General features: G+C 56.2%; 1 protein-coding gene across 2 annotated transcripts in view; it reads right to left on the reverse strand.

Moving 5' to 3' along the window:
- The window catches only part of GPD2 (glycerol-3-phosphate dehydrogenase 2), a 150,370-nt gene that overhangs the window by 24,753 nt on the left and 102,901 nt on the right, over positions 1-22,716 (reverse strand). Inside the window, exon 17 of one of the 2 annotated variants that reach the window (XM_082483469.1) lies at positions 8,023-8,147. The exons of the other annotated variant lie outside the window; for it this stretch is intronic. Within the exon in view, the coding sequence (XP_082339595.1) occupies positions 8,023-8,147 (125 nt within the window). The remainder of the gene's footprint in view (positions 1-8,022; positions 8,148-22,716) is intronic. 2 annotated transcript variants of the gene reach the window in all.

A 22,716-nucleotide genomic window follows, 5' to 3' on the forward strand; every position in this document is an offset into this window, starting at 1 on the left:
GTACCCCCGAATAAACACAAATCTGCACGGCTATAAATAGGCTCCTTGAAATAAGAGTCTTATCTGAGCCTGCTTTGTAATGCTGCTCCGGCCCAGCTCAGCCTTTGCGGTACAGTCTTAATACTGAGCTCGCTCGTTCATCTCCCTTCCTTTTTTCGGTCGGTCTAGCCTGTTCGGGCGGCGGCGGTGCCGGCTGGGTTGCCGTAGGAACGAGGAATTCAAGTAAATACGCTCACGGAGGAGAAATGTCTACTAATTAAATGTGAAGAGCATTGATAAGGTGCCAGGTCTGGTAAAACGTAGACCGTAATGTCCTTTGATGTAATTCATTACAAAATACATATATATAAAAAATATATATGTATATGGGAGGTTTATAAGCCTCATATATGCTATAGCTGCTTCTTTGTGGGGAAGGTTACGTATGTTGAAGACGGCGGCAACACTTTTATATAGAAGTGACACTTTATAGGGTTTTGTTCCTTTCGAGGCTATAAATTCTGTAATCTTACGCGCGTCTCCTTTTATTGCATTTACACGGCAGATGAAGACGTTTGGCGGGCTGCTGGCCGTGCTGGGAGCCCCCATCCGCCCCTCCCCACACCTCGCTGGGTTCGCGCTGCCGGGATAGGATTTTTCTGGTTGCTCCACGAAAAGAGGACACCGGCCAGGGGCTGCACCCCCCGGCCCATCGCCCTTTCGGGGCATCCCCGGCGGTGCGACGGGAGCCGGGGCGGCACTCCGGTACTGTGTGTGCTGCGGTTGTTGCCCAGCTACCGTGCGGCAAAGCCGGCACCGTGCCCGCGGCGGCCAGGCTGGGCTGGCGGCAGCCCCCCGGCAGCGATGCGCTTCGCCCCCGGGGCCCGAGCCCTGCCCGTTGCCCTCGCCACTCCGCGGTGGCCCCCGGCACCGCGTAGGTAAATCAAACCCAGCGAGAGCCACAGCGGGTACCGGGGCTGCTTGGCGTGGCCAGCAAAGCCGCCTGATCAGGGATACCGCCAACACCCAAAATGTTCCAACTGCGTAACTCTGAAAACAAACTCTTAAAAGGTGAATGGAAATGTTCTTAGTCGAATGCCACCGGACGCGTGTCTAAGCAAGCACGCGAACGGACTGGCTGCAAAAGTAACAGGACCTTTTCCTCTCCTTAGGGAATCGCCTGTGGTTATCTTATCCAGACCCTCTGCAGAGCAAATCCCTGAGAACTGCAAAGATCGATAAATGCACTGATTTTATAGATGGGGAAACTGAGGCATAGAAAGAAGACGCAGAGTTCATCTCAAAGCCTCTTAACGTTAGAAAGTCGACTTCATCAGCTTTCCCTTCTCAGGAGCCCGGGGCGTCACTGGCTTTGCTGGGCACATTGATCACCCGCCGGGGGAAAAACGGGGGGTTTGCCCTTCGCATGTCACCCACCCTCCAGCCATTCTGTGGCCCGCGAGCGTCGCCTGGCGCTCTCGGTTGTGTTCGCGGGCCGAGGACGCGGGGCTGGGAGAGCATTCCGACAACCAGAGCCCATCATCAAAGCTCTTACAGCAACGCTTCGGAACACCCCTCACCCCTGAAAATGGCACGTGCGATGGTTTCCCATAAAAACAACGTTTTTACCCAGTTTCTGCCGGTCGTGCGGAGGATGTCCCGCCCGCCGGGCAGCGGCTCCTCGCTGGAGCAGAGGGAAAGTGCGTTCTTCATCTGCACAAACGCGCCGGCTCTGCGAGCGCACTCATTTCACTCTCATTTTTAATCACAGTTCGCGGACTAAAATCATCTCGGTTGTGCTCATGCTTAGGTGGGATAAATCCAAGGAGGCTCCCACGGATTCAGAGCGGTGCAGGACTTTGCCCAACCTCTGATGCCCCCGCGCTGGCGGGGGGCTCATGCTCTTAGTCGTGGCTATTCTTTTTTCCCACTTGCTTTGGCTTTTTCTCTCAGCCGTCTCCCCGAGGGGGCCGGGGGCAGGAGGAAGCCGCAGCAGCGCTGCCATTGGTGCCCGTCCCCACCGCCGGCACGTGGCACGAGATGCAGATGGTGGCCAGCACATCGCTTCCCCGCGGAAAAGCGGCCGGAAAAAAGACAAGCTGATCTCAGCGCCCCCGACCATTTACAATTTATATGTCCTTGTCAGATCGGGAGTTTGATGACTCTAATGTCATGTTTGTCCTTCACCCTGAGAAAATCTCCTTTTAAAGATCACCAGCCCACCTCTATTGACAGTAACTGCGCAGGTCACGGGATTAACATGTGTTGGATTTTTCCAAAATGCTGATCTTTTTTAACCTTAAAAAAAAAAAAACAAAACAGGGCGAAAACATGAAAACCTGCGATTCCCAAACGGGATGGGACCCCGACCGCAGCCGGCTCTCGGGGCGGGGGGGGGGGGGGGGGGCTGGGGCGGGCGCCGTGGGGAAACCTGGTGGGCTCCAGGTGTAACCAGGGTTTGTCACGCGGAATTGTTTCCAGTTCTGAGAAAGTCTCTCTGCCACGCGAACGGGTTCATGCCCTGCCATGCTCAGCCCGGCTACCCTCCTCTGCCGGGGCTCCGGCACTCCCGGCTCCCAGACAGCCGCGCCGCGTCCGGAGGGGAGTGGGTCCGTGGGGCGGGCGCTGCGGAACCGCAGCAAGCGCGTGTTTGATCGTGCTGTCTCCCCGCTTCCCTGGGCTCGGAGCGAGGCGGGAGCTCATCTGGCAGCAGGGACCGTGCCCGTTTCTGCCTGTACTCCTGCCTGCAGCGTGGTGGCCCGGTGGCCCGGGTTCGGGCTGCGGGAGCACATCTGCTCACGCGCGGGGTGCTGCGCTCCCCCTGCGAAGGGGGTCCGGGCGGTCATCAGGATGGTCCGGAGACACGCACACGCCGAGGGACGTGTCCAGCCGCCCCCCCACCTCCACCGCGCTTCGTGCCGGTGAGATTATGGTGGGCAAAAGCTGTGCCCCTCCTGAGAGTGGGGACCTTCCCGGTGAGCACGGGCCGGGGTGCAGGGAGCCTTGTCTCCTCTCTGAGCCGAAGAGACCCCCCAAACTCCCACCGCTCGAAATTAGACCTATTAGGTTGTCCTGGTTTGAGCGACACGGGGTTAATTTCTCTTTCAGTTATTTGACTTTTTGGTAAGGTGCCTTCGAACGCTTGGGAAAACTGTGCTTTTAGAATACTCTACTGTCTGGATTCCTGAAAATATGTACTTTACAGCCATGGGGTGCGGGTGTCAAGGTGCCGGTGTTTCCGAGCTCGCCGGGTGCGGGGATGAGGAGGAGCGAGACCCGGGCACTGCGCCCGCGCTGCCCCACGGGGTTAGTTCATACCACGGACGGCACAGGCGGCATCAACCAGAAAGTTTGTGAGGAGTTCTCTCGGAGTCCCGAGAACTCCTCGCCCCGGTGCCGCAGCCCCGAGCCCGTCCCTTCCTCCCGCGGCCGCGGCGCTCGCGGGGTCCCGCAGCGGCTGTCACTGCGGGCAGCGCGCGGCTTCTGCGGGTAGAACGGGCTGAGGGTAACCCCTGTGTAGTCCGTACTGGTATCGGGATCGATACTGGTCCTTTAGTGCTATTAATGTTAACTATCGAGTCTTCTCCCATTAAATCTGTGTAGATTTCACCCCTCGGGTTTCCCTTTTTTTCCCCAGTTCCCCTTCCTGGGTGGGGAGGGGTCATCAGGTGGGAGAATAATTATCTAAACGACAATAGATTGTTGTGGGTTCCTCAAACCACAACACAGGTCCCGTAATCCGTTCTGCCAGTGCCGGTTTGGCCCCTCCGGAGGTTTCAGGCTCAGCAGAGTTTCAGCTGTTCGAGTGACGCTGCTTCCACCGCGTCCCACGGGAGACCCCCAGGGAGGCTCCGTGAGACAAAGACGTCTTTTGAATTTCTGCCCTTTTTTTTCATTGTTTGACTCCATCTCAGCAGCCGCTCATCCTCGAACCACTCTGCGCCTGAGCGTTGTGCTGCGTCCACCTTTCGCAACCGCCGCTGTCGAAGAGCCATCAAAGTCAAGGGGAGCCTTGCGGTGGGCGCGCTGACGCGCCGGGGCTGCAGCGCGCACCGTGGGTGCCGGAGAGCCCCCTCCCCTGCCCCGGCAGCGAGCCGCGGCTCGGGGCTGTGCGTGGGGGTCAGAGCCGTGGGTCGGAGCTGTGGGTCGGAGCCAGGGATGAGTCTTTGCTGCGCACCCGAGGTGCTGCCGTGGTGGGGACTTGCAGCTCGCTCTCCGAACTCGCTCTCTTTCATGTAGGTTGGTCCCAAAAATATCACGACAGCCCGTGTGCCTGCTGGCGGCGTGCTGGGGCAAACTGGGTACCTTTGCTTACCTTTTTCAAATTTTATGCTCGCCCCTATCCAGGCCCGGGGCTGACCGCCCGCTCAGCCATCCTCGTCGGCGTCAGGTCCTCCGGCGCTCGCAGCGGGGAGGTCACTGCCGTCCACACCGGGGTACTCGGGGGCAGGGGACGGGGTCCCTCAGCTGGTGGGATGAGTCCTTCGTGGGTGAGAACTCAATAAAATAAGTATTTAGGAAGACTCCCTAAAATGCAGTGAACTATGCTTTACAGCTTTGCAGGGCGCCGCGTACGCCTGACAGGTGGCAAATCCCACACCATGACTGCGTGGGGCGCATCAGCCTCCCCCCGACCCCGGTGTCCCGCAGAGGTTCCCGTCCCGTGGATCCACCTTTCAGCCGGAAACCTCCCAGCGTTGGGGTCTGCCCCCTTTGCAGGATATGCTGCATTTCAAGAAGGAAAGCGGAGAGATATTACAGAGCCAAAGAATGTTTCCTTTGTTACGCGCTCAGATGTCCCCGTTTGGCAGCCTCAGCTTTGCTCCTCGGAGAGCTTTGGAAAAGGGGGCACAGGACAGAACGCTCTCTGAGATAAAGGAACCACGTCCCTACCCCGTTTGTGTGATGTTCCAGCACCGTTCCAGTGGTCACAAGTCACAGGGCAATATCGTCACTCTGCCCATTTTGGGGACCGCTTTGGGTCGGGAGTTCTCACGTGCGCGCTGCAGTCGCAGCATCGTGCCCTCAGCCTGCGCGGGACCAGCCACCGGGCCAGCGGAGGTGAGCAATTCAACAGCTCCATAAAGTTGTAAAAAGACAGAAAAAGTTATAAAGACATTGAAAAGAGAAAATTAAGATTCACAGAAAGTCCAAATACGGAGAAAGAAGAGCTGCATTCCTAAGGCGGCTGCTGGCGGTCAGCTCTCCATTCGGTGCCGCGGCAGCAGCCGGCTCTCGGGGCCGCCCAGCGCGGGGGCCGCGTCCCCGGGCACTGCCGTCGGCTGCTTCGGGCAAAGCCTGGGGGGGCAGCGGAGAGACACCGACTGGAACCTCAGGACGTGACCCCCCCTCTGCTACGGGGGTCTCGCGGCGCCGCGGCGGGGGCCAGGCCCTGTGGCCCCGCTGCCGTCCCCGTGAGCCGGCAGCAGCCTGGGGAGCAGCCCACGCTTTCCGCTCGGAGCTGGGAGAGATGAGGGAAAATGAAACCTGCACGAATTCACCCGTCTCCTTCCCCAGGCGCCGCCGGGTCTGCGGCACGGGGAGGTCAGCGCGGCACGGGACACGGCCCCGGGCAGCTGGGCAAGGAGCCGGGCGGTCGCAGCACCCCCTGCCCCATCCTTTCGGGGCGCTCGCATCCCCCCGCTGCCGGCGCTCGGTGGGACCCCACCAGGGAGCTCGGAACAGGGCAGCGAGGAGGGGACGGTGAGGTGGGAATTCACACATTGAACCCACGGGGGTTTCACTCCGGGGCTTACGTGACCAAACGCGACAATTCTGCGACGCGCGTTCCTGCAGTCAGCCCAACTCAGCTCAAACCTTGACAATAAAGGAAAACAAAACGCCTGGAAGGGCCCGATCCTGCAGGTGTCCTGCCCAGGACGGCGGGGTGTGCATCGCTGCATTTGTGCGCCCCAACGGCTCAGCGTCGCGCCCAGGGGCTGCAGCCTGCGCCCGGGGCACGCCACGCGTGGCTCCCATTAATTTAAGGGGAATTATGTGAATTGTACAGCAAGAGTTGACTACACTCCTGAGTATTGCTGTTATTATGTTTACCATCAATATTCATGAAGTCTTCTTAATAAAAAAAAAAAAAAAAACCCAAACAAAAAAGGAGCAGCGGCGAAATTTTGCTCTAAAATAGAGAACTGCAATATCTGCCGGGAGCGCCTGTGAAAGCAGCGTTTTGTGCAATGTATTTTCACTATGTGTTTCTCAGGTTGTCGTCCGGAGTTATAAGGACAGTTACTGAAAATAGCAAATCGTCGTGACGCTGCACATCATCATTGATATGTTTGGCCTCTTCAGGAAATCAATGGTCTTGATTAATAATTTGCTTTGGAGTTTGCCAGCCCAGGTGTGACTGCCACGTATCATCAGTGAGTGTGTAACTTCGCAACAGAGTCACACAAAAGCCGCTTCACGCCGTGCTTTTTTGGGTGGACGCACCAAAACAGTTTGTATCGAGTGCCAAAAGGCAAAATTCTGTGGGTTTTCTTCCCTGTTACTGCTGTGAAAGAGTGCGGTCTTTTATACCTATCACAGCAGCACTTACCGCCCCCTTCACAGGCAGCACTTTGATTTATGCAAACGACGGAAAACGTTTTACACATTCGTGGGGAGGCGAGGGGTACGGGGGCTGCAGGCGGGTGGAGGATGCTCTCCGTCCCCGGCGCCGCGGTCCCGGCCGTGTGCCGTGCCGTGCCGTGGCTGTGCCGGCAGCGGGGCAGAGGCTGCTCTGCCCTCGGATTAAAGCCAGCGGAGGGAGGAAAGGCAGAAGAGGGCCCGTGCCTTCTGTCGCTGCCTCCAGCCGCGGCCCCGCAGCAGCCTGCCAACAGGGCACTGCTCTGCCAGTTGTAAATTTTAATTGGCCATCTGGGGAAAGCACAAACCACTGACTAGAGATTAATCAGTAAATTAACCCAGGCATAATACACATCTCCCAGCGGGGCCCGGGCTGCTGGAGGCTGGGGCGGAGCAGCCGGGGATGCGGGAGGACTCGTGCAGGGACGCTGTTATTGCTTACCGCCGCGCCGCCGAACATCTTCCCCGCGTCCCGAAATTCCCTTCAGCGTGACCTTGGCGCTGCCCCTGATTTGTATGGCAGTTGCAGAGAGGTTTCCCTGTAAGTGCTCAACACAGATGGCACAGGTACCGCCGCCGCCGGAGGAAGAGTTGATGAATCAGTGGATGTGACAACTTTCCTCTGGTGAGCTGTTCGCTCGGCTGCGAGGCGCCCGCGGGAGGGGAGAGCCGCGGACCTGCGGCTGTGCCCGCGGGGACGGCAGTGGCTCCGGATGGCGCGGCCAGCGCCCGGCCTCGAAGCAGGGTAGGGGATAGACGAGCACCACCAGTGCCAGGGAGGGGAAGCCTTCCCTTTCAGCCTGCCTCGAAATCCAAACATCCATATTTTTTTTTATTTTCCCTCATTTGGCAGAAGGATTTTGGGCATCCCTCACCCAGCCTGCAGCTTGCGCATCCCTGCCTGCGTCCCCCCCTCACTGCAGAACCCCGATGGGGACCGGCCACGGGCAGCAGAAGCTCTGGCCCTGTCTCTCCCTGCCCGGGGAGGGGGCGAAGCCCCCTCTCCCCCCGGCGGTCACTTCCCCTGCCGGTGGCGCGGGCGGCAGGAGCCGCAGGGAGGAGCAGGGGGGTGAAGGCTGCCCGGCCCAGGCCGCAGGGGCCCGGCGGGGTTTTGGTTCAGACACTCTCACGAGGGCACTTCCACCCGCGGCCACACGTCCCCGACCCCCCGCCGTGGTGGGGGTACCACAGCCCGGCTGTCCCGCGGCTGCCGGCGGCACCGCAGCGTCCCTCGTGCCCGGCGGTCCTTGCAAGGGCCCGTGTGGGACCACGCAGCTGAATTGTCACCCATGCTGCACTTGCAAGGGAAACGAGCGGAACCCCGCTTGTTGCAGTGCCACGTTTCGGGGCAGAGCTAACAATCCCCTCCTGCCACAAAGGCGGCATTAGACCAGAGAGACTCTCCCCATACCGCCCTGGCTGGTTCATAGCGGCCTTCCCGCCCCTTTCCCAAACACGCACCATAAACAACTGTCTCTGTTGGAGAATTTAACTTCAGGTGGGGCGGCCGGGGGAGGATTCCTCATCTGCTTCCCATTCGCACAGCTTCCAGCGCGGTCCTGCCACCCCTGTGGGACTCCCGAGGGCTGAGCTGAGCAGGGGGACAGGAAGAAAGAAGGAAGGAGAGCAAAACAGCCAAAGAAAACAGGAAAAGTCATAGAATCATAGAGTGGTTTGGGTTGGAAGGGACCTTGAAGACCACCCAGTGCCACCCCCTGCCCCGGGCAGAGCCACCCCCCCCCAGCCCAGGTTGCTCCCAGCCCCGTCCAACCCGGCCTTGAACACCTCCAGGGATGGGGCAGCCACAGCTTCTCGGGGCACCCTGCGCCAGGGGCTCACCGCCCCCACAGCCAAGAATTTCTTCCCAATATCTCATCTCAATCTCCCCTCTTCCAGTGTAAAACCATTCCCCCTCATCCCATGGCTCCCCTCCCTCATCCAGAGTCCCTCCCCAGCTCTCCTGGAGCCCCTTTAGGCACTGGAAGGGGCTCTGCGGTCTCCCCGGACCCTTCTCTTCTCCAGGCTGACCCCCCCACCTCTCCCAGCCTGTCCTCCCAGCAGAGGGGCTCCAGCCCTCCCAGCATCTCCGGGGCCTCCTCTGGCCCCGCTCCAACAGCTCCGGGGCCTTCTGCTGTGGGGACCCCCCGAGCTGGAGGCGGCACTGCGGGGGAGTCTCCCCAGAGCAGAGGGCAGCAGAGGGGCACAATCCCCCCTCGCCCTGCTGGCCACGCTGCGGGGGATGCAGCCCAGGGGGCCGGGGGTCGCTGGGCTGCCAGCGCACATTGCGAAATTGCAGAAGTGTGAAGCGCACACTCAGCGACAGTCAGGCACGTGGCGGCAGGTCCCGGGGGCACAGGACTCGCCTCCCGCCAGCAGCTGGGGCAGCTCACCCCGGAGGGAGGGCAGCGAGCTCGGCGCGGGAGCTGCAGCGGGCGCATCTCCTGCCCTCCCAAGGCGTTGGCTACTTCGCCTGGCGCGACGGCCAGCTGCCCCGCTCCAAGTTCCCCCGCCAAATCCTGCCACAGCTCCTGCAGCCGCCCGGCCCCGGGGGTCGCTGGTACCCGCTACCCTCAGATATGTGGTACCGGGGACTCTGCCTTGACCCGGGGCCCGCCTGACACCCCCCCAGCTGCTGCAGGAGCACCTCCCCTTCCACCCCCGCATCAAAAATCCCTCCCCGTCACCCGGTGTTCCCCTCCCCTGCCGACAGCCGCACCGCAGCCTTCCCCCGCCTGACTGCTACTTAGCGTTCTGCTGGTTAGCAATGAGGTCCGGCTTATCCCGATAGATATCCTGATCATTAGATAAATGCAATTAGTGCAACGGGCTGATTTGCGCTCTCACACTCTGATTCTTATTTCCCCCCGCACAGAAGTCTTTGCCCAGGTTGTAAAGTGCTTCGGGACATTCGCGGAAAACACCCCCGTGTCCGCGACTTGCTGTCAGCAGCGTAAGCACATCGTCTCTACCAGACCTGCGGTTTTGGGGTGAAGGTTTGTAGCACGGCTCAGTTTATCCGCCCCGAGGATTGACTCTGTCCATCTCCGCTGCCATAAAGAACGAACCCTGCTCTTCTGAACTCAAACGCTGCCCCTGGTAAGCGGTTCCTCAGCTGCGGATATACGGATGCACTGTGGTATCGTGTCTGTGATTTTGCATTTTCCCCACTGTCTCTTCTGCCTGACATGATAATAAGCTATGTGTTAAGTTAGAAAAAAGCAATTTTCTCCTGAGGTTAATTTCTTTGGGTTGCCCACCTGAAGTGGGGAGTTGCATATAAATTCTAATTTGTACTGAAGTGGAGAAGATTGAGTTAGTTTTTTGGCATAGGTGATACAGAGCAAATCCTTATTGACACACTGGGTGTTTCGCTCTGTCTTCCTAGCAACTGCCTTTGGAAGAAAATGATATTAGAAGCAGTCTTTGGCTTCCCGGGTGCCAGCTGGGCGCCCCTTCCAGCACGGAGGAGCCCCTCTGCCTCTGCAGAAGACCTGAGCCGTGTTTGTCACCTCCGCCCTGCTGTCGGCCACTGCTCTGGAGAGGTCCATGCAGCGGCCAAGTGGGTGAACTGGGGTGATCTACGGTCTGAGCTGCGACCGGCACCCAGCGAAACGGGGCGTCACTGGGTTTCTTCCCAATATCTCATCTCAATCTCCCCTCTTCCAGTTTGAAGCCACCATCCCTCATCCTATCCCTACATGTCCTTGTCAAAAGTCCCTCCCCAGCTCTCCTGTGGGCAAGCATAGACATACCACCTTCACCAGGGTTGTTGGAGAATGTATCTGCTTGTGGGACAACCAGCCCAGTTTTTTCCTCACCTCGGTCCATTTTCTTGCAACCGAGCCTAAAGTCTAGAAATTTTCCATCTGCTGTTTCCCGGAGCAGCACGAGCTGCACTCCCTCAGCATCACTCAGTGTTTCACAGAGAGAGAAAAACTGGTTGGTTTGGGTTTTTTTTTTTTTTTCCTGTGTTGCGATTAATATGTAAAACTCCTAATTAATGATGGGTCTCATAGCAGAATGCATAAGTAATTCTTTTGTATTTGATAACAGGGTATATTCGAGGGGCTCTACACCTAATTATTACATACCAATTTCCGTAAAGGGTGGGCAGCCCCGCTTTCCTGACAGCACCCGAAAGAGGCACTTAACTACGTGGAAAAAACCTCTTAAGGGAGAAGGGGAAATTATTTGGGCTGATGATAATTCTTTTCCTGTACCAAGAAAATACGAATGGTAGTGACCGCTCCGCCCTTCGTGTCGGCGTGGCGGGGAAAGAGCCCGTTCGTCCTCTGCCGGGACTTCGACGAGGCCCACCTATACAGGCAGAGGGTTTCGATGGAGCGACGTGGACGCTTTAATAATTGTAATTGTTAAAGTTGAGAGCTGCAACGGCACCTCCCTGAGCACAGGACCCACGCCGTCTTATTAAGCTGCCAAAACATCCAAATTCGGTGCCCAGTTCAACCAACGCAATGGAAAAAAGGAAGGAGAGGGCGGCGGGTGGCCCGAGGAGCTGGTCTGCGTGGTGGGCTGTGACCCCCAGGGCCTCCTGGGCGAGGGCCGCGGGGTGCGAACGCTGGTCCTTGTGGCCCCCATAGGAGAGAAGGTTTCTCAGGAGGGATTGGGGGGGGAAGTTTGTGTACTGGGGAGGGCCGGGCAGAGTGGCGCGGCCCTGCTCGAAGTGACGGCGAAGAACATATGGTTTAATTTAATGCAAGAGACTTTGTAGATTATAATTGAGTCGATAATTGGGAAAGGATGATAATTGTTTATGAGAGGGAGGGATTTAGTAATTATTCAAAGCTGTTTTAAAAGACTTATAAATACTCCTCGACCAAGGCCCAGGAGGGGCCAAAGCATTGGCTCGAGCGCTTCCCGCCCTCCCCAGGACGAAGGTTGAGGCGTGTGGGATCGCTCAGCAACAAGGCGCAGCGCAGGGCTGAGCGCTGGCGGCGCGGGGGCCGGGAAGACGGGGGATGCCCGTGGAACCCGTGCCCGGCCCCCGGCCCCGTGCGCTGCCCCGGCTGCGGGGGGCCTGGTGGCAACGCCTTGGCACGGCAACGTGCCGGGGGATGTACAAACGCGTGCGCCTGGGTGGACAAAGCCACGCGCAAAAGCTGCTAAGAAGGCCTTCGGAAGATGATCTAACCCCAAAGGCACCGCTAAGCGCACCTTCGAGGCGCGGAAAGGAGCACACCACCACGTCGGCACCGCTCCGCTTGCGATTACGTTGGTTTGTTTTCCTCTGAAGAGTGAACGTTGATATCAGCTATTTAAAACTCTGGACTGTCAAAATATACGTGAATAAACAAATCTGAGGGGGCAAACGCCGCTCACGTATACCAAATATTTCTTCTCTTCAACGCGCCTCTCCAGGAAAGCCTGAACGTGTATCTAAAATAATTAGATTTTGTTCAGTAATCAAACTCAATCAGACGGATTCTCTGTGAACTACTTTTACACCCACAATGAGGAATGTGTGTCGTTCTCTGGGCATTTGCATATTTTTCCATAAACCTAAAACCAATCAATTTTGAAGAGTTATGATAATATAAAGAATCTGTGGCAATTACATGTCTTTTAAGCAGGGATTCAAAATGCATTCCGCTGACGGTATTCGTGTGGTAAAACAGTCCAAACTTCTTTAACCCCTTCAGCGACACGGCAGCGCGCCCGACGCCCGGGACGCGGCTGGCGGCAGGAGCCCACGGCCGGACCCGCAGCCCGGGGGCCGTTAATTCCCCCGGGTCGTTAATTCCCCGGGCGTTATTGCCCCGGCCCGGCCGGGCTGGCCTCTCACGGCGCGGGGACCCGTCCCGGGGGCCGACGGGCAAATTAGCAGTGCCGTATTTTCCTCAGCGATTATGCCGAATACCACATCAGGCACCATATGGGCGCGAACGCCGACTTCTCGGGGATTTCATTTTCATAAACAGGGAGGAATTATGCAAAGTGCTATAGGTAGGGCTGAGAAATGTTGGGTTTTTTTAAAACATCCATTTGGTGGAAATGACTTTTTAATGATGCTTCTCTGTGGTTCCGCCTGGCCACAGCGGCCTTTTCCGTGTTTATTAAGCAGTTCAGCCGCCTCCTTTCGCCCTGTTAGCGCTCCGATCTGGAGAAGGCAGAGCATCTCCGGGAGCTCGAGCGCGGGGCTCGGCCGGGCACATCCCCGTGTGACAAACTGCGCTTCAGAGGGGAGATGGCCTCAACAGCTTGGCCAAGAGAGCATAAAAAGGGAATTTTCGTCCGCGTATTTGTGGCCCTGCTCGACCTCCAGGAGCGCGTGCCACCCTGCAGAGCCCGTGCCCAAGGGATGGGGCAGCTCCGGAGCACTTTGCCGTGGCTGAAATATTCCATGCTTTGAAATCACAGAATCATAGGATGGTTGAGGCTGGAAAGGACCTTGAAGACCATCGAGTTCCCACCCCTCTGCCATGGGCAGGGGCACCTCCCACCAGCCCAGGTTGCCCAAGGCCATGTCCAGCCTGGCCCTGAACACCTCCAGGGATGGGGCCTCAACAGCCTCTCTGGGCAAACTTCTCTTTTTTTTAAAAAAGCCATAACAAACCGAAGCATTTTATCACTGAAACTCTTTTGTGAAAATGAAATGCTTCGTGGAACCAAACCACCTGTGCCACTGCAGAGGTGTTGCACCACTCTTCGTTCTGGGTTTCTGTTTTCAGTGAGAAGGTACTTCCCCCCATTTGGGGAACTTCTCCCTAAAAAAAGAATTCCACTTTCTAAAATCAACTAAAAAGGGTTTAGTTTTAATGGGATATGCAGGATTCGGGGCCGATGTCAGGACAAAATACGCACTAAATCAGGCAACCGGCTGAAAAGACTGCCGTGCTGTGAGTCCCCAGGCTGGAAGGAGGGGAGGGCGGGACCCGTCCCATAGCAGCAAAGGTGAGAGGTCCTGAAACGAGTTCAAACCTGACCCAAAGGCTCCTGAAACCGACAGCGCTCGGCGAAACCTCAGACGATATGTTTTGAACTGCTTCAACTTCCCAATCCCATTTTCCCACCAGTTCTGGAGACAAAAACGATCCCTTTCTCTCTCTCAGCAGGAACTAATTCTTCATTCTTGCATTTTGGTCTCCTGGTGACACGTTTCAGCAGTCTCTACAGGCAGGCGGCGGCAGAACCGCTCCCTGTGAGGCGCTGTGGCTTTGGCTTAAACAAACTTTCGGATTGCTCCGAGTCTTTTTGAGAAAATGGGAGAAGTATTCCTACGTATTTCTTGTATGGTGAGAGGCGGCATCTGAATTCAGTGTTGACCCATACAGACTATCTGCTTTTTGCTTAGGAAATGCTCTTTGGCTGCACGGCGCTCTCTAATATTATTCTTTTAAATTAAGGAGCACAAAAGCATACTCTCTGCTGGTTACAGACTGCAGTGCAACTTTTACAAACAGTCTGTATTTTTAAAAGTGATTTCACTTAATGACCCAACCAATGGTCTTTCAAAGCGGTGGGTTGGGACGGTGTCCATTGACAACTTTGGTGTTACGTTTGTTTGGGTTTGTGGTTTTTGAGGGTTTTGGCCGACAGTTGCGGCAGATGAATTTATACCGCATGAGCCTTTGGAGTTTTTACTTTATACCACAGACAGCACTTCTGAGATCTTTTAAATATACCAGGAAGTTATTTAGTGAAAATGAAAAGCTCTTGGGTAATTTTTTGGAAAAAATAGATCACATTAAAGTGCTTGTAAAGACCTGTTCAAATTTTGTATTTTTCCCTGTCAGCGACAGCTGTGCCAGCGACGGCCGGAGCAGCTCTCTGGGGTACGCAGAAGACCCATCCCAGCGACTCTGCCGGGCCAGAGGCGGCGCGCGTGTTTCGGCCTGTGCCCTTCCAGGCTTTACGCCTTTGCAATAGCAAACTCTTTGTTTCTTGCAAAGCGTCAGAGAGGTAGTTCAGCGCATAAATAAACCAGCCCAGAGGATGTGGGGTTTGTTTCTTTGCGCAGACGCTGCGTTCATCCCTTCGTGCGAGAGGGACCTCCCCCCAGCGATGGCCTCGCCAGCACCTCTGCCACCAACGGCAACGCGCCGCCTGAGGAGCAGTTGCTCTGGGTTACGGTACGTTGCATCTACTCGGAGATTAGCCCCAACATTTATAAAGAAACCACATCCACCCTAGCGGCAACAATTAAAATACAGCTGTCAGTTCCCCATCCGTATCGTGTGCGCGTAACGCGCCGCGGCTGGGAGACCTACACACCTCCGAGGGGCAGGCTCGCTCAGGAGAGGCCAGGTGGAGAAAGGAGATATCTACAGTGCGCCTGACAGGGAGGAGAGCGTGTTTGCTCAGAATATATTGGAGACCCAGATTCGGAGGAGGTCATGCTTGGGAAAATATTACCACTGTAATATTGCCAAGGTCATGTCGGAAGGCGGGTCCGGGCTGTGCAGGCGCTGGCATGTTAAATATGTGCAGGAGCAGCACACCTGGAGCACCCTCCCCTTCCACTGCCGTCCCTCCTTTCTCACCCCGGAGGTAAACGCTGGTGGTACACTTCCCTCAGCGTGCCTTTGCCTCCATCCTCTGACCTCTCCACAGTTTGTGGACCACTAGTCCACCCCAGACCCTTGTGGATCTCCCTGGAGACTACTGGTCCTCTCCAGACCTTTGTGGACCTCCTTGTGGATCCCTAGTCTACCCCAGACCCTTGTGGACCTCTTTGTGCGCCCCTGGTCCTTTCCAGATGCTTGTGGACCTCCTTGTGGACCCCTGGTCCTCTCTAGGCACTTGTGGACCTCCTTGTGGACCCCTAGTCCTCTCCAGACCCTTGTGGACCTCCTGCTGGACCCCTGGTCCTCCCCAGACCCACTCCTCACCCAACCGGCACATTTCCCCAGCTGCAAATCCGCTGTGGTGCACTGGTGTCACAACGGTGGCTGAATTGTTCTGCTTTCAGGAAACTTTTAATCAAATGCAATTTCAGAAAAGTGCCTGTTTGAATTTGGCCTTAGCATACACCGGCCGCTGCGGCGGTCGTGAGACCCAGGGACGCCGGCCACGCTGGCTGCAGACCCTCAGTTCACGAAAACTCATATTTATTCGCCTTGTCGCCCTTCTGAGAGGCGGAGCGATTCATTCTGCGGTTCTGTCATCTGTTTCCCTACCGGAGTATCTCTCACAAACATTCCCGGTGCCCTCTCCCCTTGCAAATGAGTAATGGGGGAAAGTAACTTTGGAAATGACATCGCAGCGTAATCATCCATATTGTGTATTGTGGTTAAAATTGATTAAAATAATATTGAAACTCCCCCAAGGGATTATGCAATTATAAGTCAAGTCCCAAACGGAAAAGGTTTTTGAGAACTTGGCAGATGTCTTAATGAAAATGAAGCATTATAGTAATATATTAGTGCTATTTGTGTATTATTGACAGCGAGATCACTAAACTGTATAAATTACTGTCCAGAAGAATGGCTGGATTGTTTTCCTTTCAGGAAATTTTTAATCAAATATCATTTCAGAAAAATAATTGTTTAATTTTGGCCTTAGCTTTTGATCCGCACATTGATGGATCAATTATTAAACTGAGTTTTGGCCACTCATTTGCTTTGAAAGCTGACAGTTTGAATATTTGATTTTGCACCCATTTTGTTTTATTGCAAAATAAATTCTGGCTAATGCCATAGGCCATTACTTGCAGCCTCGCAACAAGAGGCGGTAGAAGGCTCCCAACTTTTGTTTGCCGCGGTAGAGCCGCTCTCCCGGCGCAGCCTCTTGCGGAGCGATGGCGGAGCGCGAAGGGGGATGCCGAGGCGGGCGGGCGCCCCTGGGGAAGGCAGGTAATCGCCTCCCGCTCGGCGAGTTTGGAAGCCTTTAAAGCCTGCCTCATTAGGCATTCGCTTCAAAGGGCTTGGGATTTGGTGGCTGTTTTCCTTTTGCCCCGCACAAAGCAGCCCCGTATAAATAACAGCAAATACAGTACATTTATATCAGTAGATTTACTCCTATACAGGAATTTCTGTCTCAGTGGTTAGGAAATAAACCGCTTGCCCGCAACTACTCAATGTTTTAGTCTCTAGTTTTAAAAACACGCGGTATTTTAATATCTTTTTTTAAACAGATACCGGTTTTTATGAAGCGCTACACAAGCTGCTGATGGATAAATCACCCAAGCATGGTTAAAGAGACCCTAATCTCCAGATGGTACCAGATCCACTTAATTGTATCCTCTGACCTCATCTCACCTGAGCCGGCATTAAAATCATAATACAGTTCAAGTGTAAAAATGATATAGTGTTTATTCGTCCTGTTTATAGGGGGGCAAACACACAGTTAAATTCATGTGTCGAAAATTAGTGTAGTCGTTTGAAAAGGTTGAGTTAGATCAAACTGACTCTCGGCATTTTATTTGCCCCTTTTTATCTAAATGGCTCTATTGCTATAGTTTGACATCTTTAAATGACGGCGGGTGCCGAGAAAGAGGTGCGGCGGGTTCCTGGGCGCGACGAAGGCGGCCCCGTGCATCAGCCGCGGGGCCGCATCCAGCCCCGGGGAAGGGGGACACAGCACTTGGTCTCATTCGTAATTTGCACCACGCGTAACGGGAGAATGCCACGCGCATCGTACATCCACCGCCAATATGTCAATATTTCAGCGCGCCCAAAGCAGCTCTTCCCCCCGAGGACCCGTTTTCGCTGCTCCCGCGCCTGGGCAGGCCCCGTCCCGCCTGGCAGGGCGTCCCGCGCACGCCGCCGAAGAGGTGCTCTCTCCCGACGCTGCGCGGAGGGGCTGAGCCCCAGCCCGGGGCGGGTGGGGGAGAGGGACCCAGACAAAGAACCCGAATTGTTACGAATGTATTGACAGGGCCAGGTTAGCGGTTTTACTGCAGATATACTAGATTACGGAGAGAATTGAATAATTTATCCAGCAATTTTCACATAAGCAATATTATTAAAAATGAAGACATGAAAAAAGAGGTTAGTTATAGTGGAGAATATATATAGGCCATGAATAAATGCATTAGGCAGTAAGAGTAGTGAATGTTTTAGTAGGTTTAGACTAGATTAAAAAAAACTGCATTTGATTTCAACTAAGTCCTAAAATACCTGCTGGGAAGGAAAGCCCGGCTCCGGCTGGGCAAAGCCGGCAGAGCAGTGTCTATGGAACCGGCGGCAGCGCCTGCGGTGTGGGGGCGACGCACCGCGTGCACACCGGGATCCGGTCCCGGTGGCCGTCATGCACAAGGCCGGACCGGGATGGGGACCGGGATGGGGACAAGGCAGCCCTGCCAGGTTTCGGTGCCGGCCGCTGCCTCTCGGATAACTTTGGGAATGCCGGGAGCTGCCGTTACGCAGAGGGGGATGCGCTCACCCCACCATCTCCGCTTTGCGGGGCGACGGCTCCTGTCGGCCCCTCCAGAGCCCCCGTCCCCCACCCGCGCGCCCCCGCGGAGCTGACCCGGGCAGAGCCCGGCACAGCGCCGGTGACGGGGTCCCGGCGGCGGCTGCGACCCTCCACGCTCGTCACCGAGCCCTCGCCGCCGGCGCCGGGGGCAGCGGGGAGCGGGTTTGGCCCAGCGCAGAGGTTATCTAAATGGCAGGAGAGGTGCACAGCGCAGACACGGGAGTGTTTATTTGTGTTGCCTATTGAGTTCCTTTTTATCTCTTGTCCTTATGGTTATCTTTTCTCCCCCCTCTCGCGCCTTGGCAGGGAAGCCGAATACTGATGAGGCGTAAGCTGGTGAAGTCCCAGGCATTTCCAGGCGGTAGGTTTGGGAACCGGAGGTTAGTCTGACTAATTAGCCAGGAGGATTTTTTGCTCCCCGGGCATGCGGGTCGGGGTATTACAATAACAGCCTCTCCCTCCGCCTTTAGTGCCGCGGGCGGCCGCGGGCAGCACCGGCTCCGGGTGCAGGGCCGGGCCGGGTCCCACCAGCTGTGATGCCCATCTCCTCCAGGAACTTTAAATAACGACCGAGGCGAGGCTTAGGAAGAACTGGGGGACTGGGTCACCTCCAACAGCCGCGTTTGCCGCACGCGTGAGTCCAGTGGCCACGGTGGCCTGCCACGGGGAATGGCTTCCCACGGCCAGAGACGGGCAACGGGCGTCTGAGACCGCCGGGCACCCGCCACGGGATCACGGAGCTGCCTTCGGGGGGAGGTTTCTCCCGAATACAGCTGAAATACATTTTGTATATAGGTCTATATTTATGTGTACAAAAAGACTGTCTCCCTTTTTATTTTCCCTCCTCGCTTGCCGAGGAGAGCCACCCTCGAAGCTCTTTCAGTTCGTTGCGGTTCGCTAACAGAACGGTCATGGAAAAACTGAAAACAGAGACCTGATTTTGGAAGCTCGCTCTGTTTGGGGTCTCTTGCTTGCTGAAGGTTTTTAAAGCAGTTTACACTACATACCCTCATGCTCCTAAAATAAGGCCCTTAGAAAAAAATCCTCCGGGCCAGCATCTTTCAGAAAAGGCCTGTGCCCCCTTAAATGGTGCTTCAGCGTATTTCAGCGAACCCGCCGGGTTTGTGCAGCGCCGGGCGAGGGGATGGGGTCGGTGTCACGAGCTGCACAGCCTCAGCTGCTCTGCCCGGCTCTGCACCCGCAGGGCGACGGAGGTGACGCGTGGCCGGCGACCCCCCCCCGGCCCTCTCCGCTGTGGGAGCTGCTGCCCAGCCCCGGGGGGCGCAGCGGTTCGTCCCCTCCTGGCAATGGGGCAACTCCCACCTCGAGAGAAGATCTCCTCCTCTTCCACAGACCCGCACTCACGAGAGCACCGGGAAAAAGCCCGATGTTCCCCCAGGAGTGACCGCGTCCGGTGACCGCCCGCCCGGCCAGCACCGCGGCCCCGCAGGGGTCCTGCGAGCTGAGTGACAGCCCCGAGGGAGACGCTTAACATCTCCCAGGGACCGATAAACTCCCAGCTCTCCTCAGAAACAGAAATCCCTGCTGTTCCCTGGGCCCAACGGCTCTGCGAGTGCGGTTCTGAGGAGAGTTTGGATCTTTTTTCCTTTTGGCCAGGACAGCATCCCGCCGCTGAGAGCATCCCCCGTCGGACGCTGCGGTGGAGGAGCTGTGCTGTCCCACTGCCTCCCGGACAGACTTGGGGTCAACGCAGACAAATGCCACTCTTGAACAAGAAAATGCCATTTGTAAACATGACAGTTTTTTTCCTTTTGCTGTTCATGTCATCTTCAGAGATGTCATGTTACTGTGATTACCTTATTCTTAATTTTAAGGAAAAGAGGGAAGCAGTTGGCTGGGCCGGGGAGCACGCTGTGCTGATTTTGAAACTAACGGGGAGTGTGAAAGACCAAAGCCCTCTTCCCACTGAGCCTGGGGGTCTGCTGAGAACCGGCTGCTGAGAACTGGCTGGCGGGACCCCGGGATGCCGGACTCCAGCTGGTGGGGCTGGCGGGTGCTGGGTGTTCTACAGCGGTCCTATTCCAGCCCCATCTCCAGCCTATCCATCCCAGCCCCATCCCAGCCCCGTGCCATGCCATCCCATCCCATCTCATCCCAACCCCATCCCCATCCTCATCCCATCCCACCCCATCCCATCCTATCCCATCCCCATCCCATTCCGCTGGGTATGCCATGTCCCGCTGGGCGCAGGGGAGAGGATGCAGAAGAGGACACCCGGGATTCCCTCCGGAGCATCACCCCGACACGGGGCTGAGGTTTCCCCTTTCAGTGAGAGGCGAGCAGCAGGCTTATTTTTTAAATATTGAAACTCAGGATAAATAAAACCAGCGAGCGGTTACCAGTGACAAAAGCGTGCACAGCGGCAGCGTGCGCCCCTTGCCATTCACAAAACGTATGCTAATTGGAGGTAAATATCATCTATCCTTGACGAGCCTTGCAAAGTCGGATCTGGCTTACAAACAGGAAAAAGCGCTCCGGCTGCTACGAGAGGAGTGCAGAGCATGTAGGAATCACCGCGGACGCCGGGAACGTCTAACCGGAGGGTGCCGGCTGGGTACGGCGGGTGCCGGGGCTCCCCTGCCCCCGGGCGCGGGGACACCCCCAGGCTGCGGCCGAGCCCCAGCGCGGGCAGCCCCGGGGGTGGCCGGGGGTCCTGCCGGCAGGACGGGCTCCCCCGGCCGCCGCCACCCTCCCAAACCCCACCAATCCTTGCTTTACGGAGCTACGTTGGCTGAGCGGAGCCAAATTAGCTGAAAAGCGCTGTAAATCGCTGGTATCTTACTGCTGGCGCTGTGCCGCTTTGCATCCGGCCCCGCGCCGCTGCTCCGGCGCCTCAGACAGGACCACTTTTTGGTCTAATGGTGCTCTCGTTCGGTGCTGCTTCTTCACATCTGGTCGCCAAAGAGTCACTCTGTCACCCTGCAGCCTGCTAATGAGATCTCCCATTTAATTAATACCATAAGAATTTTAATTCTGACTGAATCAATTTAACGTGATGTGATTTTGTCAGCTCTATTCCCCAAGTAAAAAGTGAGCCTGATGCTTATTACATACATCATTTCACGGGCTCTGCATTCCCTGCTGACTTAAACAAATTCTAATTAAGACTAATTAAAGCATCATTTATGAAAGCGCTTGTGATAGCTATGCAAACATTCTGGGTGGGTATGCTTTGCATAATAATTATCCTAGTTAATATTAAGGCTAGGTCCTTGGCAATTAGGTCTTTGAAACAGAGAGTTATTCTGAATTTAGCCCTTTTCACTGTTAGCAATTAATAACAAAAAAATAATGTGCTAAATTTATGTAGTGGCTTCGTTAACCAGACAAATTTCGAAGTGGTAGTATTGTTTGCATTTTTAAGTTTAAGCATGACTTTTGAGCCAGGCGGCGGTTGTTAAAGCAGAAGAGCAGCGTTTGGCTCCCGAGACGGCGCCGTGCGGGGACGAGCGGCGACCGCGCATCACGCCCCGGCTGCGGAGGCGCTTCGGTTTGGGAATGCCCCGTCCCGAGACGAAACAAAAAAAAATGAGTTGGGTTTGGCTCGGTCTGCTCTTCTGAGGCAGGATGGAGAGCTGTGCGAACTGCTGCGACAGCAGCTGACGCTGGGGAGCGGGGCGCAGGAGGGCCGGGCGGGACGCTGGCTCCCTCGCTGCGGCATCCGCGCTCACCCCGAGCCCGTTTCCTGGCCTGTGTCCGGCCTCATCAAACCACACGGCTTCCCTGACCAGAAGCAGGACCTGGCTGCGCTCCCAGTGGGTGCAGGGTGGCACAGCGTCGCGCAGGACGCTCAAAATACTCTGCTGTCCTCTTTTTTTAATGTCCGGGGCAGCAAGTGGCCCGGGGGGTGAGTAGCGGCTCTGCTCCCTAAACACTTCCCGGGGGAATAAAGCTGGGAACTCTGCTGCGAGCCCCCCAGGCTGGCGTGGAGCACGTCTCGAACGCAGCCCCAGGAGACACCGCAGCACCCACGGTGACGTTAATAAAAAAGGATTAAAACCCCCTACTTTCACGCACCTCCCGAACACGTCGAGCGTTTGGCATCAGACAAAGGCCATCCCACGGTCCGAGGGAGCCCTGGCTCCCCAGGGGCTGCGTGGACCGGCCGCTGGGGGCAGCCTGGCCGGAGGCGCCCGTTCCCAGTGGCCATTCCGTACACTAAAACCTGTGTGTCACTGCAAACACGTCCCCGCTCTGCTGACGCACCACAAAGTTCTGCCTGGCCTATAACGTCCTCTATCAAATTAAGGTGACGTTTAGTACATCCAGCGGCTTCCTAAGGAGAAGGGTCTATGCGCCTTGAGGTCAGCTATTGTTTAGACAAACATCATCCCAGGAAAACCCGGTGAGGTGGGCTGGGGGCAGCAATTTCGCTCTTCACCCCTATTTTCTTTCGACTTTTTTTTTCTCTGTTCTTGGCTGTTATTTGTAATTTGGAGAGAAAAGTGCACGAAAGCCGCCTGGCTCAGCTGAGACACCTCTGAAACTCTCTCACAAGTTATTACGGCTCGGTGTGCGCAGGCTCTGCCGGATAACCGGGAGCCAGGAGAGCCGCCGGCCTCAGCCCCCAGCAGCAGGGTGGAAATGGGGAGATGCTGGTGATCCCACGCTGCGAGAGGAGACGTCCTGCTGCGCCTACGGCTGTAACCATCCTCGCTCTGGCAAGGGGAAACGCTGTCCTGAGCCGGGGTCTGTCTTGAAGGAGAAGCAAACGAGAAACCCCCGATAAGTCCGTGTCAGGAAAAGAGATGGCGTCGG

The sequence above is a fragment of the Vanellus vanellus genome (assembly GCF_965231255.1).
Source record: "Vanellus vanellus genome assembly, chromosome: 5".
Classification (NCBI taxonomy): Eukaryota; Metazoa; Chordata; class Aves; order Charadriiformes; family Charadriidae; genus Vanellus; species Vanellus vanellus.